At 41.9% G+C, this 17,506-nt stretch overlaps 2 protein-coding genes across 2 annotated transcripts in view; one reads left to right on the top strand and one right to left on the bottom strand.

Annotated features, from left to right (window-relative positions):
- LOC110500177 (sulfotransferase 4A1) overlaps positions 1–6,404 on the bottom strand; it is a 30,033-nt gene extending 23,629 nt beyond the window's left edge. The window contains exon 1 of the mRNA XM_036957529.2: positions 5,525–6,404. Within this exon, the coding sequence (XP_036813424.1) occupies positions 5,525–5,693 (169 nt within the window). The 5' untranslated portion in view covers positions 5,694–6,404. The remainder of the gene's footprint in view (positions 1–5,524) is intronic.
- Positions 6,405–12,629: 6,225 nt separating this feature from the next.
- LOC110500176 (patatin-like phospholipase domain-containing protein 2) overlaps positions 12,630–17,506 on the top strand; it is a 28,614-nt gene continuing 23,737 nt past the window's right edge. The window contains exon 1 of the mRNA XM_021577378.3: positions 12,630–13,305. Coding sequence (XP_021433053.3) covers positions 13,119–13,305 — 187 coding nt within the window. The 5' untranslated portion in view covers positions 12,630–13,118. The remainder of the gene's footprint in view (positions 13,306–17,506) is intronic.

Here is a 17,506-nt window from a genome sequence, read left to right as displayed (position 1 = left end):
TAGCATCTATGTTGCTATGACTACTGTCACAGAGGAGAGAGCGTTTCTGGGTCCTGTCCTGATTGGCGCGCGAAAACAGCAGAGCATTATGGGATTCGTAGTATTAGTGGTGAATGCGCTGTATAATACCGGCGGGCCAGCTCTAGTAGTAATTTGGTATTGTCTCGCGGGCCAAATATAATTACCCCGCGGGCCAAATTTGGCCCACGGGCCAGAGTTTGACACCCATGCGCTAACGGGATCGATATGACAACAGCCAGTGAAAGTGCAGGGCGCCAAATTCAAAACAACAGAAATTCCATAATTAAAATTCCTCAAACATTCAAGTAATTTACACCATTTTAAAGATACACTTCTTGTTAATCCCACATAGTGTCTGATTTCAAAAAGGCTTTACAGCGAAAGCAAACCAAATGATTTTGTTAGGTCAGAGCCAAGTCACAGAAAAACACAGCCATTTTTCCAGCCAAAGAGAGGAGTCACAAAAAGCAGAAATATAGATCAAATTAATCACTAACCTTTGATGATCTTCATCAGATGACACTCATAGGACTTCATGTTGTTCGATAAAGTTCATATTTATATAAAAAAATCTCAGTTTACATTGGCGTGTTACGTTCTGTAGTTCCAAAACATCCAGTGATTTTGCAGAGAGCCACGTCAATTTACAGAAATACTCATAATAAACATTGATAAAAGATACAACTACTATGCACGGAATTACAGATACACTTCTCCTTAATGCAACCGCTGTGTCAGATTTCAAAAAAACTTTACGGAAAAAGCACACCATGCTATAATTTGAGTAAGGCGCTCAGAGACCAAAACAACCTAAACAATATCCGCCATGTTGTGTAGTCAAGAGAAGTCAGAAATAGCATTATAAATATTCACTTACCTTTGATGATCTTCATCAGAATGCACTCCCAGGAATCCCAGTTCCACAATAAATGTTTGTTTGACCCAAGTTAAACAATTTAAAGGCTACCAAATACTAATTGAATGTATGTAAACTTCTGACCCACTGAGAATGTGATGAAAGAAATGAAAGCTAAAATAAATCATTCTCTCTACTATTATTCTGACATTTCACATTCTTAAAATAAAGTGAGGCCTCCCGGGTGGCGCAGTGGTTAAGGGCGCTGTACTGCAGCGCCAGCTGTGCCATCAGAGTCTGGGTTCGCGCCCAGGCTCTGTCGTAACCGGCCGTGACCGGGAGGTCCGTGGGGCGACGCACAATTGGCCTAGCGTCGTCCGGGTTAGGGAGGGATTGGTCGGTAGGGATCTCCTTGTCTCATCGCGCACCAGCGACTCCTGTGGTGGGCCGGGCGCAGTGTGCGCTAGCCAAGGTTGCCAGGTGCACGGTGTAGCCTCCGACACATTGGTGCGGCTGGCTTCCGGGTTGGATGCGCGCTGTGTTAAGAAGCAGTATGGTATGTGTATCGGAGGACGCATGACATTCAGCCTTCGTCTCTCCCGAGCCCGTACGGGAGTTGTAGCAATGAGACAAGATAGTAGCTACTACAACAATGGGATACCACGAAAACATTGGGGAGAAAAAAGGGGTAAAATTTAAAAAAATAAAAAAATAAAAAATAAAGTGGTGATCCTAAATTACCTAAAACAGGGATTTTACTAGGATTAAATGTCAGGAATTGTCAAATATATTTATTTGGTAAACTTCAGGTAAACTTCCAACTTCAACTGTATCGGTAGGAGATACTCAATGTTATTTTTGGTGCATTTGAACATTTACAAGCGAATGTGAACGAGAGACATTGTACAAATGAACAAAGTTTTGATGCATGTTTGTCTGATCTGAAGCAGCAAGCTGTGTCTGTCTGGGGTCGCCTGCTCTACAGAGAAGAAGGGGGGGAAGCAGACAGCAAAGGACAGCAGTGGCAGCTGTCCAGATAACTCACCCAACTTCTCAAATACGGCAGAAGGCTTACACAGTATGATGCCCCATCACCTTATTAATTCATTAACTTAATTAGATAACTAGCCAGGTAAACTTAAGAGGTCGCTTTAACACAGAATTCTTACTTTTTCACAGCAGGAAGAAAAGATAAAACACGTAAGATATCTCTTGCTGTGTTTTATATATTCACAAATCTAAAATGCTTCTCTTTGTAATTTCTGCTCAGAGTCAGACAAATGTTGTGCTTCAGTTACACTTCTCAGCGAGGATGAGAATTCATAAATGGGCATTCTATCACTCGACAGCGCTCTGCCTGAGGTGTAGCTTTTTTCTCAGGTACTTTTCTCTGCACCTTTCTCAGGTAAAACTCAAGATGAATCAAAACATTAGGAAGTGTAGATGGCTACATCATATCTATGATAAACATTAGAAATGATGGCCATGCATCGTTTTTGCTAAAAATATCTTGCTTTTTCATTGTAAACTCATTTACTTGTGTGGCTGCCAGCCAAATAGTGGCGCAGTCATCTGCAGTCATCTGATGAATATTAAGCTATTTTCTGTTGAATGTACTGCACTAATGTATTTTCTGTGAAGGAAAACTATAGTTGCACGTCCCTGGTCCCTGATCACTCTGTTGAAGCAAAAAAAAAACACTGTTGACTTTGAATATAAAATGCGACCCCTGTCAATTCACAGCTGGACTTACCTGCTCCTGCTTTCTCCCATTGTGCTATTTACAAACAAACACATGACTGGCTCAACCATTCTGGGGAACTATGAGAAGCTTCATAATGTAAAATAATGTGCCGGGTGAAATGAAGAACGTGATCTGCTTTATCTCCTAATGCATTGCAGAAGTTAGGTAGCAGGTATTTACTTAAAAAGTTGCTACAAATGGTATTGACTATATTGAAAAGCAACCCAGTTTCTATTTCCAAATACCCCGGTATACAGTATATACCGTATACTGCCCAAACCTACTGTCCACCTGTGTACAATGTCTTTACCAACTACATATTTTACCAGGACTTGGAAAATGATCATTTATTTTCACCGAAAGCATTGTGGACATTGGGGAATTGTGCATCTCCCGCTCTTCTCTTTGATGGGCCTGAGCCTATTGCAACATGGACATGATTGAGGAAGATTCGTGGCTAGGTGCGCTTGCACGTGGAAGGACTGTGCTCTCCCTCAATAGCTCCTGTATGCTGCCTCTATCTAGTCTTATCTTTCCGATAGTTCACGTTCCACTCTCCAAACCCTATAAATGGCATGTTATTTATTTATCTATATTTTTATTGAACCTTTATTTAACTAGGAAAGTCAGATAAGAACAAATTCCTATTTACAATGATGGCCTACCCAGGACAAACCAGGACAACTCTGGGCCAGTTGTGCGCCGCCCTATGGGACTCCCAATCATGGACGGAAATGATACAGCCTGGAATTGAACCAGGGACTGTAGTGACGCCTCTTGCACTGAGATGCAGTGCCTTAGACTAATGCGTCACTCGGGATGGAAATGTACAGAATAGTTACCTGGAGGAAAATGGGGTAGGGTCATGCTTTTTAATTTCAGTCAAAGGGAGGGTTTAGTCCAGGGGTGGGTCATGTAATTTGTAACTGATGAAATTTCAATATTTCTGTGTTTTAGAATTAGTTGCATGTTGGGCTATGTATCGATGTGTGCCCAATGCTGCCCTTCATCTCTGATTCTCCACTGGGCAGGCAACATCATAGGCTATTTAGTGTGGTCTCAATAAAATGATCCATAGCCTACAGGCTATGAAGTGCATGCTCTGAGAAGCACAGAGCATAGTTATATTTCTAAGATACACTATATATTCAAAAGTATGTGGACACCCCTTCAAATTTGTGGATTTGGCTATTTCAGCCACAAGCGTTGCTGACAGGTGTATAAAACTGAGCAAACAGCCATGCAACCTCCATAGACAAACATTGGCAGTAGAATGGCCTTACTGAAGAGCTCAGTGACTTTCAAAGTGGCACCATAGGATGCCACCTTTCCAACAAGTCAGTTCATCAAATTTCTGCCCTGCCAGACCTGCCCTGATCAACTGTGAGTGCTGCTATTGTGAAGTAGAAAAGTAGAAAGGCACAACAATGGCTCAGCCGTGAAGTGGTAGGCCACACAAGTTCACAGAACAGGACCGCTGAGTGCTGAAGCATGTAAAACTCGTCTGTCCTCGGTTGCTACACTCACTATCGAGTTCCAAACCGCCTCCTTCCCAGAAGAATGGAGACTGTTGTAGCAGCAAAGGGGGGACCAACTCCATATTAATGCCCATGATTTTGGAATGAGATGGTCGATAAGCAGGTGTTCACATACTTTTGGGTCTGCAGTATATGTAAAATGGCGTAGAATTGCATGAAATGTTTATAAAAGGTTATTTTTATGCGATGAAAGATTCATGCAATGTTTTTACTATAAAGGAGATCTTTCCGTCCCTACTCTTGTCCACGGTGGTCTGCGCACCCAAAACCTTCTGGCCTGCAGCCCTGTGCGCTATCAAAATTCCTGTGTTGGTCTGTCCAAGAAGTGAGGGTAAACGGTAGACATGTTCTCTGCTATCCACTTTGTTTTGATTCTTATTTTGGGTACAGGGGAGGGTCGGTTTTTCCCCCCCAAGCATTCAGGGAGGGTTTAGGTCATATATTTAGCTGGAGGGAGGGCCAGACATTTGCGTTTCAGAGGATTGATTCTATCCATGTAACCCTTATTATAAATAACATTCACTGCCTTACAGTGCTACTATTGTAGGGAACAACATCACTGATCACTGACTGACAGCCTGCATCTGTTTCTAGGCCTAGGGAGCATAGCAACCCAGACTGCTCCCACCTCTCTTATTCTCTCCTTCTCTCTCCTGCAATTATAATTTACTCTAAGGATGCAGATATAGGCACTGCTGGAATCCTGTGTGGGCAGATTAGAGACATTAAATGAACAATTGCTCTATATGTCTCTGAAAGATTTCACTCCCACAATGAACTCGAGGGAATACGGATATTTACGTCCACCTAGTCACGTGACCTGGAGTACCCACCCGCGCCGCGAGTTCTGCTCCAGCACAGGTTGTCAACACACAAGTGCGTCACACTCAAGCACCGCGTAGCCCGGTCCGCACCAACACAGCAATGCGCAAAGCAAGCTGGTTGAGACAGGAAGAGACGGATGTAAACAGTAACCCGAGGCCTAAAAATTCAATACATTGTCTGTGTATCCTCGGATAACAGACAACAGCGAATTGATGCGAAGTGCGCAGGCGTTAAACGTAACTCGAAGGTATCCATGATAAGTTATTTAGCCTGCTGCAGGCTATGTTTGGAGAGAGGTAAACATTTACGACTTTCCTAATAGGCCAGTGAAACTCAGCACACAATGCAATAATAAACTCACAAGGACTCAACTGGAGACATTTGCGTTTATTACACACGACACAATAAGACGAAAGAAATGTTAAGCAACAGTAGACCTACACCTAAGACCCTGCATTTTCAAGCCTACAGCATGCTGCATCTAGTGAGGGTACTGCACTAACGTATTGCATAGCATCAACACATGCCAATATTGTTTACCTGACTTGGGATACGTGACAATCCATATGTCGCTACTTCTGAGGGAGAAGTTGGCGATCTCCTCCATCTTTCCTCTGCAGAAGGGTGGAAGTCGCACTCCATCAAACTCGAAGTATTTGCTCTCAAACTCAATCGGGGTGCTTGGCGTGTCTGCCTCGCTCTCGGCCATCCTCAAAACGGGCACTAAACGAAAATATATTTGCAATCAATTTTGAGAGCTATAATATCTCGAGTGAGAGTCGAGATATATGGTTGTGATAGTCCGCGAGCGAAGTACGCATTGACCTTCAGCCAATCACGTCGTAGCAAAGTGATGTAATGCGATGCGCTCATGTGAGGCGCGCGCCTCCTCTTCAGCATCAGCACCAGTTCGCTCTTGCGGAGCACGCGCGTGCTCACTAGTCTCTGTAGCCGGAAGAGGAATGCTTTCATGCATAGGCTACATGAAGAATTGAAGATGATGCCAATAGGCCTGCTGTCGTTCTTGGAATTAAAAATAAACAGATTAGGTTTTCCAATTATAGGTGAATTGCATTCTTTATTCGCCTATGGTCCATGTTTAATCCGAGTAGACTGCTGTATTCCAAGCCATCCGCGCATCAGTCTCCTGAATTTTGCTGCGTGAATACACAACACTTTACGGTATCGCGAGTTTTCGGGTAGAAAAGCTGAGTGGGATGCACAGATAGAGAGACAATAGCTACAAATCATACCAAGCAAACAGTTTGAAGCACATTTATTCAAACATGACTTTGATATCACGAGTAGATTGAGGCTGCATAGGCTGCAGTAGCCTACCGGGGATGCTGTTTACCAAATGGTAAATTGTGAAAGCAAGATGGCTCTTAAGTCAACGGTCGGCCATATTGGAACTCCTCAAAAAGAGCAGTCCTCGTAGGAATTAATGGAATTCTACAGTTATTTCAATGAAATGTTTCAAGGACGACATTGCATGCATTTAAGTAATTTGTTGTTGAGTGGGGACAGTAAAATATTAATTTTCTAAACATTATACTTTAAGGAAACGTTGTATATATACAGTACCAGTCAAAAGTTTGGACACACCTACTCATGCAAGGGTTTTTATTTATTTGTACTATTTTCTACATTGTAGAATAATAGTGAAGACATCAAAACTATTAAATTGCACATAAGGAATCATGTAGTAACCAAAAAAGTGTTTAACAAATCAAAATATATTTTATATTTGAGATTCTTCAAAGTAGCCACCCTTTGCCTTGATGACAGCTTTGCACACTTGGCATTCTCTCAACCAGCTTCAAACGGAATGCTTTTCCAACAGTCTTGAAAGAGTTCCCACATATACTGAGCACTTGTTGGCTGCTTTTCCTTCACTCTGCATTCCAACTCATCCCAAACCATCTCAGTTGGGTTGAGGTTGTGGGATTGTGGAGGCCAGGTTGAGGCCAGGTCTGATGCAGCACTCCATCACTCTCCTTCTTGGTCAATTAGCCCTTACATAGCCTGGATGTGTGTTGGGTAATTGTCCTGTTGTTGAAAAATGTTGAAAAATAAATGATAGTCCCACTAAGTGCAAACCAGATGGGATGGTGAACACAGACAGTGTCACAAGCAAAGAACCCCCACACCATCACACCTCCTTCTCCATGCTTCACGGTGGGAGCCACACATGCAGAGATCATCCATTCACCTACTCTGCGTCTCACAAAGACACGGCAGTTGGAACCAAAAATCTCAAATTTGGACTCATCAGACCAAAGGACAGATTTCCAAAGGTCTAATGTCCATTGCTTGTGTTTCTAGGCCAAGCAAGTCTCTTCTTACTATTGTCCTTTAGTAGTGGTTTCTATGCAGCAATTCGACCATGAAGGCCTAATCACACAGTCTCCTCTGAACAGTTGATGTTGAGATGTGTCTGTTACTTGAACTCTGTGAAGCATTTATTTGGGCTGCAATTTCTGAGGCTGGTAACTCTAATTAACTTTTTCCTCTGCAGCAGAGGTAACTCTGGGTCTTCCTTTCCTGTGGCGGTCCTCATGACAGCCAGTTTCATCATAGCGCTTGATGGTTTTTGCAACTACACTTGAAGAAACTTTCAAAGTTCTTGAAATTTTCTGCATTGACTGACCGTCATGCCTTAAAGTAATGATGGACTGTCGTTTCTCTTTGCTTCTTTTAACTATTCTTGCCAAAATATGGACTCTGTGTTTTACCAAATAGTGCTATCTTCTGTATACCACCCCTACCTTGTCACAACACAACTAATTGGCTCAAACACATTTAGAACAAGGCACACCGACCTCATGAAGCTGGTTGAGAGAATGCCAAGAGTGTGCAAAGCTGTCATCAAGGCAAAGGGAGGCTACTTTGAAGAATCTCAAATATAAAGATAATCCAAGATAATCCATCCACCTGACAGGTGTTGCATATCAAGAAGCTGATTAAACAGCATGCTCGTTACACAGGTGCACCTTGTGCTGGTGACAATAAAAGGCCACACTAAAATGTGAAGATTTGTCAAACAACATAATGCCACAGATATCTCAAGTGTGGAGGGAGTGTGCAATTGGTACTGCAGGAAGGTCCACTAGAGCTGTTGCCAGATAATGAATGTTCATCTCTCTACTATAAGCCACCTCCAACATCGTTTTCGAGAATTTGGCAGTAGGTTCCAACCAGCCTCACAACTGCAAACCTTGTGTAACCATGCCAACCCAGGACCTCCACATCTGGCTTCTTCACTTGCTGGATCGTCTGAGACCAGCCACCTGGTCAGCTGTTGAAATTGAAAACTATTACTGTCTGTAATAAAGCCCTTTGTGGGGAAAATCTCATTCTGATTGGCTAGGCCTGGCTCCCCAGTGGGTGGGCCTATGCTTTCCCAGGCCCACCCATGGCTGTGGGTCTAATTTATTTATTTAAATTGACGGATTTCCTTATGTGATCTGTAACTCAGTAAAATCATTGAAATTGTTGCATGTTGCGTATATATTTTTGTTCAGTGAATATTTTTGCATGTTTAGCTCACATAATATAATTTAAAAGTATGCATTAAGGTGTCTGTAATAAAAGAAATGCGGCAAAAACATATGTAAATGTATATATTTCTTTCAGATACAAACATACACATACGAACAACAACTTACAGACGCACGCAAACAACGACTACATCTCCTCTGCCCAGACCCGAAATGCTCACACCCCCATCCCTAGTGTCTGCATTATTGTTTGCGACATGGCCTTTGTACCAATTTGTTTTTCTCTGTTGCCCATGCTATTCCAATATTTCCATAATAAATCATTTGATTTTTCCATTGTGTTAATGGTCGCGGATTGATCGATTTCCAAGTTTTTAGTATACTTTTTCTCAAGATGAGTGATGAAGAAGAGAATCGTCCAGCCGATTGGGTATCTCACTATACCCCATATGCCATGACTTGAAATATGCAGACAGATGGATTAAAAGTAAATTAACATTGTAATACGTCTGACAGCCAACTTTCTAGCTCCGCCCATAACTTTTGGACTTTACAGCATACAGCAGAAAACTATTGATATACTAGTGGCACACATCTGACAAAATGTTTACCATCCACCTCTACCAATACAACAAGACAATAGCATAGGGCAGGCTATAACGTTCTCTCACTTCACACCTTCACTTCCACTGAGCTAAACAGGGAAGGGGAGTTAAGTTAGTGAAAAGAAGTATGAATGTTGGTAATGAAGGATTTCCTGCTTTTGAAATGTGGCCTTATTTTTACACTGTTGCCACATTAAATATATTTTTATTTTAGTCAAGAAGATAAGATGAGCCAGACCAACCAACCACCCCTTTTGAGGTGGATCAGAGGTGGCAATCTCCTCTTTACCAGGTGGATGTTCCACAAGACTAAGAGATGATACAGGACTGTTTTTCAATTTCATTGACATTGCTGTGACCAACTGCTACATCATGTAGGAGGAACTCTGCCTATAAACAATATATTAGTTGGGGCTTTCCCTGTGCAATATGCATGAAGGTCAGTAGATGGAACCTAGTCCCACTAATGAGGGTGGGATCACTGGGGTGACCCTCAGTGACATTAGGAAGGGCTTTCACCTGTGGCATAACGTTTGAGGGACAGACATGAGAATTCTGTGTGATTGGGCTTTTTGTCCTGTTGAAAAACGGATGTGGACAGTAGTCCAAAAAAAGTACACAGAACTAAAAAATGAATGAATGCAATCATGCAACAATTTCAAGTATTTTACAGTTCATATAAGGAAATCAGTAAAAAAATGTATTAAGCCCTAATCTGTGGATTTCACATGACTCGGAATACAGATATGCATCTGTTGGTCACAGATACCTTCAAATGAAAAGGTAGGGGCATGGATCAGAAAACCAGTCAGTATCTTGTGTGACCACCATCTGCCTCATGCAACGTGACACATCTCCTTTGAGTAGTGTTGATTATGGTCTGTCGAATGTTGTCCCACTCCTCTTCAATGGCTGTGCGAAGTTGCTGGATAATGGGTGACATGCCTGGTGAATATGCAGACCATGGAAGAACGGGGACATTTTCAGCTTCCAGGAATTGCCTACAGATCCTTGCAACATGGGGCCGTGTATTATCATGCTGAAACATGAGGTGTTTGCGGCAGATGAATGGCACGACAATGGGCCTCAGGTTCTCATCACGGTATCTCTGTGCATTCACAATTCCCATTGATAAAATGCAATTGTGTTTGTTGTGATGGGGGTCACCTTGGGGTCATGATAGGGGCTGCACCAAATGATTGATGTATTATAATTATTGATTATGCTTATGTTGTATTAATAGAAGGGGAAGGGCTATAAGACCCCTCCTCCACTACATTTATAGGGTCCTGGACCACAGATTAGCAATATATGCATTATAAGGTTTAATACTGTTCCACAGTATATTCTAGTCTCTGCCTTTGATAAGAAACAGTCTGAGAGATGTGTGAGCCATTGCAGTCAAAACAGGGTGTCTGTGGCTAAAATAGACACATAGACACAGACCCCTGCAGGGGAGTAAATAGATAAGAGACAAGTCAGACACACCACTGTAAGCCACACAGGAATGGAAAATTACCGCTGAGCCCTTAGAAAACATGGGACTATTGTTCTCTCCTACAAGTTCAAATCCCCAAGGTACTAATATGTCATACTGCCCCTGAACATTGTTCCTAGGCCGTCATTGAACATAAGAATTTGTTCTTAACTGACTTGCCTAGTTAAAAAAAGTTTGTATAACTGTGTATGCGTGGGCTTGGTCTCATGGGTAGAACGTGTAGGCAGTTACATCACTAGGGGTTGACTGCAAGCAGATTTTTCAGAACTTACTCTGAAACATTAATGCTGTGTTTCTGTTGTCAACTTCTGTCTGCACTTGCATTAATAAACGTTTGATTGATTTACTTAAAGAAGAAATTGTCTCATTGCTGATTTCACCAATAAGCCAATGATTAACAAGGAACAAGGAACCTACCCCAACAGTTGTCCTTAGCTTATACCATAACCCCACTCTGTTCACATATATGGATTCGACCAGAGAGGAAGAGTCGAAGCAAGAGGGATTTGCATTGTCCCCCCCCTTTTAAAAAGTTTTCTTGCACTAGCTCTATGCACACTCACTGGACTCTACCCAGACACACACACACACTACACTGACACTCCAACACACACATACTCACACACACACATACACACATACACACAAAACAAACACATTCATATTGACTCCACACACACACACACACTCACACATAGACACACGTTCACACTCTTTCACACTCTTCACATACGCTGCTGCTACTCTGTTAATTATCTATCCCGACTGCCTGGTCACTTTTACCCCTACTTACATGTACACATTACCTCTTACCTCAACTACCTCAACTACCTCGTACCCCTGCACATTGGCTCGCTAACAGTTGGTACTCCTTGTATATTGCCTCATTATTGTAATTTTTTCGTGTACACTATTTCCCTTTTTTTATTTAGGAAATTTGTCTTACTTTTTAACTCCTGCTGGGAAAGGGCTCGTGAATTAGCATTTCATGGCAAAGTCTTTATACATGTTGTGTTCAGTGCGTGTGACAAATAACATTTGATTTGATAACTAGGCCCCAAATCTTTGTATACGTTTTTTTCGCTCACCAAGCCAGGAGTTTTTGCATGGAGGTCAATGAGAGCGTTGAATTTGGTCAACAACCAAAAATTACAGATAATTTTCTGTGTGAGGCTTATTTGTAGTGATGGAAAACAGAGGCTTTCTTACGCTTCGACGCACACCAAACGCACTGCAACTGCCTCTGCAACGATATGCACACATATCCACATATCCATATGATGCTGTGTACCATTTCGTATTTTGCACAAGGACGCTGTAGGTGTTTTTGAAGCGTGAAAGTCACTGAGCTCTTCAGTAAGGCCATTCTACTTCCAATGTCTATCTATGGAGATTGCATGGATGTGTGCTCGATTTTATACACCTGTCAGCCACAGGTGTGGCTGAAATAGCCAAAACCACACATTTGAAGGTGTGTCCATGTATGTGTGTATATGTATATATATATACATTCATTTCCAATGGAAGATGTGTTTGCCTTGCAGCATTGCGTTAGAGCGTTCTGTGTGGTGCATATGTTGGATTTATCGAATGCATGCATCAAACGGTATGTGTAGATGGCTTGACAAAAATAGTAGCAGAAGGTGAATGTTGAACTTTTGTTGCACACATATCCATATGATTCTGTGTACCATTTTGAGCCTGGCACTGTAGATGTGATTGAGGTGTTAGATGCTAAACGATTTCGAGGCATGCCTTGGGGTTCCTGTATCAAAGGTAACATCACTACTTGTTTGATCGAATATGAGTTTCGTAATGATTACGTTGTTACGAGTATACTGATATTAATAGGCTACGTAACATCCCGGCAACTTTGCGAAAAAATACTTTATATCGGAGTTGTGCCTGTTGTTCACACGCTTATCTGCTCTCTCATTAGCAAGAATGGTCCGACCTGATCTTGCCCCGCTTAATTTCCCTACCTGAAAACACGCGATACCGTAAAGTGTTGTGTATTCACGCACAAAATCCAGGAGGAACCTGAAGCGCGGGTGGCTTGACTTGGTTTTGCGAGTCTCGGCTCAATTGACCGCATATGGCTACTCAAATCGGTTAATAGGGTTCGACATGTCACAGTAATAGCAGGCAGGTTAAACAAATATACAGATTAGAATATAATATACATTAATTGACTGCATCTTTCTCTCATTTATTTCCAATTCAGAGTGTGAGGCGTGGCTCCTCCTAAAATAAGACTCTGCCTCTTTATAAAGATTGGCCAGACCTGCCCTGTTCTAGAACCGGGTAGTTCAGCGCTCCGGCGATTCTCAATAGATGCATGTCCGTCTCTTCGTACATTGCACAAGAAGAGTAGACTGGCTAGTTTGCGCTAGTTTGAGCCGTCCTCTATTCCAATATCTTTCGGAACTGTTGTTGACATTAAACAGTGAAAAAAGTTTACATTTTGGAGTGATCATAAGGAGCTTATTTACCAAAACGTGTAGGTCCTCGTTAAAGACTGTCCACCAGGGATGTTCGACCTAACGAAGGAATGGAATCTGTCGTTTGCCGGCTGCGGGTTCCTGGGTATTTATCACATCGGAGTGGCCAGCTGCCTGTCGGAACAAGCGCCCTACCTTATCAAAGGAGCCGCCAAGATCTACGGGGCTTCAGCCGGTTCCCTCTCTGCCTCGATGCTCGCCAGCCAGGCATCCATAGGTAGGCTACAGTACCCTACTGTACGCTGGCCCTTGATTTGACCAGTTCCTGTCATCAGTTGGTTGCCTGGAGGGGGACTTTTACGCACAAGGAGTAGATCTCCCATTCATGTGTTTAGGGCAACTTCAGATTAGCAGTCAAATTAATTTTCAATAACAATAATTTATGGTTTTAAACACATGGGGTGAAATGACTAACAATACTGGAAGCTTTGCTCCTATGTAATAGATAGGTGATTATACTGGTGTTTTAGGTTTGAATTTAGAATTTTAAAATAGGCTACATTTTTCTCATGTTATAAACTGCAAATGATTTATAATTGAGCCAAAATACCTGCCTGTGTAGAAATATGGTAGTCTACCACTCATTGATCATATCACCACTGATAAATGGTCAGTTAAAGGACTATTAACCTATTGGTCCTCTGGATCAGAGGCCTTCCAATGGTAGTGATGGATCTTGCTGACTAGGGGCACACACACAATCGCGATTAAGAGTAAATATAACCTTGCATCACATAGAACTGACTTAGAGAGTAGTTCTTAGCTGAGTGTCTGTGCGATACCTGGCCTTTTCCACTTTCTCTTTATTTTGAACCCAATAACCTTATAGTCAAGAGAAACCTGCCAGGTTTCTTGGAATCAGTCCATACCTGTCCCAGTTGTATCATGTTTAAATGAGAGAGAGTGTTAAAAGAGGGTGAGAGATTGAAAGAAAGTGTGGAAGAGTAATAGAGGGAGGCATTTCGCTACACCTGCAATAACATCTGCTAAACACGTGTACGCGACCAATGAAAAAATAAATATGTATTTGACTTATAGAGTGAACAGTCAATATAGGAGTCATGAACCTCTTACCGCGGTGTGCTTCAACAGGGGTCCGCACAGAGCGTTTCTTGGTAGTCTTAAACAAATCTACTTTGAGACAAGAGTATACACCTCACACATGGTTATGGGCTTAAATTGAAGAATACACCTGTACCATGTATGATATAGAGATTAAATGTATTCCATTTTGAGCATGCATTGAGTTTATATACAGCATATCACAGGAGACTGAAATATAACAAAACGCCTGGTTTGTTCATTGAGCTGTATACTGAGGTGACTATTCAAAGATGCTCAGCTGGTCAATATCCCTTTCCAGTGATTCTACAACATCTTGTCAACATGCGTCGGGATAACATTATACAGATATCTTATACCAATCTGACTGTATGTGCTTTTGTCCATACCAAAGCGTCAAAAACCTCTCCAAAATGTAAAATTGTGTAAAATCTTTCTGCAGCAATTTTATGGAGAAAAATTACATTCTTTGATGTAGACAATACTTTTTTCATGTGTTCATGAATGTTTGTGTTTAGGCCCAGTGGCCAAAAAACTCTCCAAATACATTTACGGTTTTATATAAAATATCTTACAGATATCTTCGAGGCCCTTTCTCTCTCTCTCTCATCATGTTACAAGCTAACAGGCACAGACCATAAAAGCCTCAAGCTCACTCAACTACACCTCCCCTTTTCCAGTTATGAACAGATAAGGATGTGGCTCCACTGAACTGACCAATCAGAGGTGAGGAGACTTGACAGGCCATGCACTATTGTGACCCCATCAACACCAACTTTTATATCACCGACAACAAGTACATCACCCCATGTAGTAGGGAGGGGTTAATTGCACAGGTCATGACAGTTGAGCTGTGTTGAACATGTAGCTGTACCGAACCCAGGCCCACAGCCCATTTGAATTGTTTCAGCTTTACTCGATGGCGATGTTATACAGGCACTACAAATTCAGAGCAAAGGACAGGCAAGGGAAATACAGGTAGCCTGCCTTCATCTCACAGTAAAGGAGATGTACAGATACCAAAATATGTTTTTATGTGCATGCAAAGGGGAGCTCTGGTCAGGGACTCAGCTGCGGTGACTAGGTTGAATCACAGAGATTCCTGAAAGGTGAAATACAATAGTGTACATGTCTAGTATTTTTGGTCTTGGAATTTAAAAAAGCCCTGGATAGCCTAAAGACACTATAAACAGGGGCCCTTGTTGGGATCACAATTGCTTGGCAGCATGTTCAGCATTTATTCATAAAGCGAGTCAGTAGGTTATAACAATTGAATAAATTAGATATTCAAAATAGTGCTTGCATAGACTATAAAGCGCTAACTCAGCCAGCCAACAGTAACAGTGGTAGGTGAGAATGGAGGAGAGTGACTGGTGTGGATCAATTCATTCATCCAGGCGAGAGGTTTCATATGAGCAGGAGTTTGAACATCATTCCTGAAGTACAATAGATGGCGCAGACAGCTCTGCTTCTAGCTCCTAAGCAACTTTGCAAGTGTTTTGTTTTTTTTGCGTGTTATTTCTTACATTTTTAGCCCAGAACATTATTTTGTGTTATTACAATACATACAGCCAAAAATAACTTTTGGATATCAGAGAGGCGATTACGACCAGAAATAAAATAAAATGTTATTTGTCACATGTGCCGAATACAACCTTACCGTCAAATGCTTACTTACAAGCCCTTAACCAACAATGCACCAAGAAATAGAGTTAAGAAAATGTTTACTAAATAAACTAAAGTAAATAATAAAATAATAAGTAACACAATAAAATAACAATTCCGAGGCTATATACAGGGGGTACCGGTACAGAGTCAAAGTGCGGGGGTACAGCAATGTGCGGGGGTACAGGTTAGTCAAGGTAATTTGTACATGTAGGTAGGGGTACAACTTTCCCAAAATACGACTTTCCCAAAATACGACTTTCCTAAATTGTATCCTTTGTTCGTACCCCCCAGGACAATTGAACTTATCCCAGAGGCTGTTCCAAGACTCCGCCAGCGGAGAAGAGGAGTGTATTTCTAGTCTGACTCAGGAGGCATACACACCATCTACTGCCTCCAAGTATATTACTCGCTAATGTTCAGTCCCTGGACAATAAAGTAGATGAGCTCAGGGCGAGGATCTCCTTCAAGAGAGACATCAGGGACTGCAACATACTCTGTTTCACGGAATCATGGCTCTCTCTGGATATACTTTCCCCGTCCATACAGCCAGCTGGGTTCTCAGTACATCGCGCAGACAGGAATAAAGAACTCTCTGGGAGAAAGATAGGCGGTGGTGTATGTTTCATGATTAACTACTGATGTTGTGATTGTGATAACGTACAGGAACTCAAGTCCTTTGGTTCACCCGACCTAGAATACCTCACAATCAAATGCAGACCGTATTACCTCCAAAGAGATTTTTTTTCTGTTATAGTCATAGCCGTGTATATTTCCCCTCAAGCCGATACCACGAAGGCCCTCAAGGAACTACACTGGACTTTGTGCAAAATGGAAACCACATATACTGAGGACACATTTATTGTAGCTGGGGATTTAACAATGCAACTTTGAGGAAAACGCTACCGAAGTTCCAACACATTGCGTGTAGTAAGTGCGGTTCAAAAACTCTCAACCATTGTTACTCTCCCTCCATTCGGCAAATCAGAACCATTCTGCTCCTCCCTTCCTATAGGCAGACACTCAAACAGGAAGTACCCGTGCTAAGGTCTATTCAATGGTAGTCTGACCAATCGGAATCCATGCTTCAAGAGTGTTTTGATCACGAGAACTGGGATATGTTCCGGGTTGCCTCTGAGAATTACATTGACTTATCAATGGTCACAGTGACTGAGTTCATCAGGAAGTGTATAGGAGATGTTGTTCCCACTTATTAAAGCCTACCCAAACCAAAAACCGTGGATAGATGGCAGCATTTGCGCAAAACTGGAGTGGCCATCACAAAGCAATAGAAAATTTGTGGGCAGAACTGAAAAGCATGTGCGAGCAAGGAGGCCTACAACCCTGAATCAGTTACACCTGCTCTGTCAGGAGGAATGGACCAAAATTCACCCAACTTATTGTGAGAAGCTTGTGGAAGGCTACCCGAAACATTTGACCCAAGTTAAACAATTTAAAGGCAATGCTACCAAATACTAATTGAGTGTATGTAAACTTCACTGGGAATGTGATGAAAGCGAATCAGAAATAAATAATTATCCTACTACTTTTCTGACATTCCACATTCTTAAAATAAAGTGGTGATCCTAACTAACCTAAGACAGGGAATGTTTACTGGGATTAAAGGTCAGGAATTGTGAAATACTGAGTTTAAATGTATTTGGCTAAGGTGTATGTAAACTTCCGCCTTC

Source organism: Oncorhynchus mykiss, chromosome 21 (genome assembly GCF_057628025.1).
Source record: "Oncorhynchus mykiss isolate SJ-2025 chromosome 21, ASM5762802v1, whole genome shotgun sequence".
Classification (NCBI taxonomy): domain Eukaryota; kingdom Metazoa; phylum Chordata; class Actinopteri; order Salmoniformes; family Salmonidae; genus Oncorhynchus; species Oncorhynchus mykiss.
The sequence above is the reverse complement of the archived record's forward strand: the minus strand, read 5'-3'. Positions and strand labels throughout refer to the sequence as shown.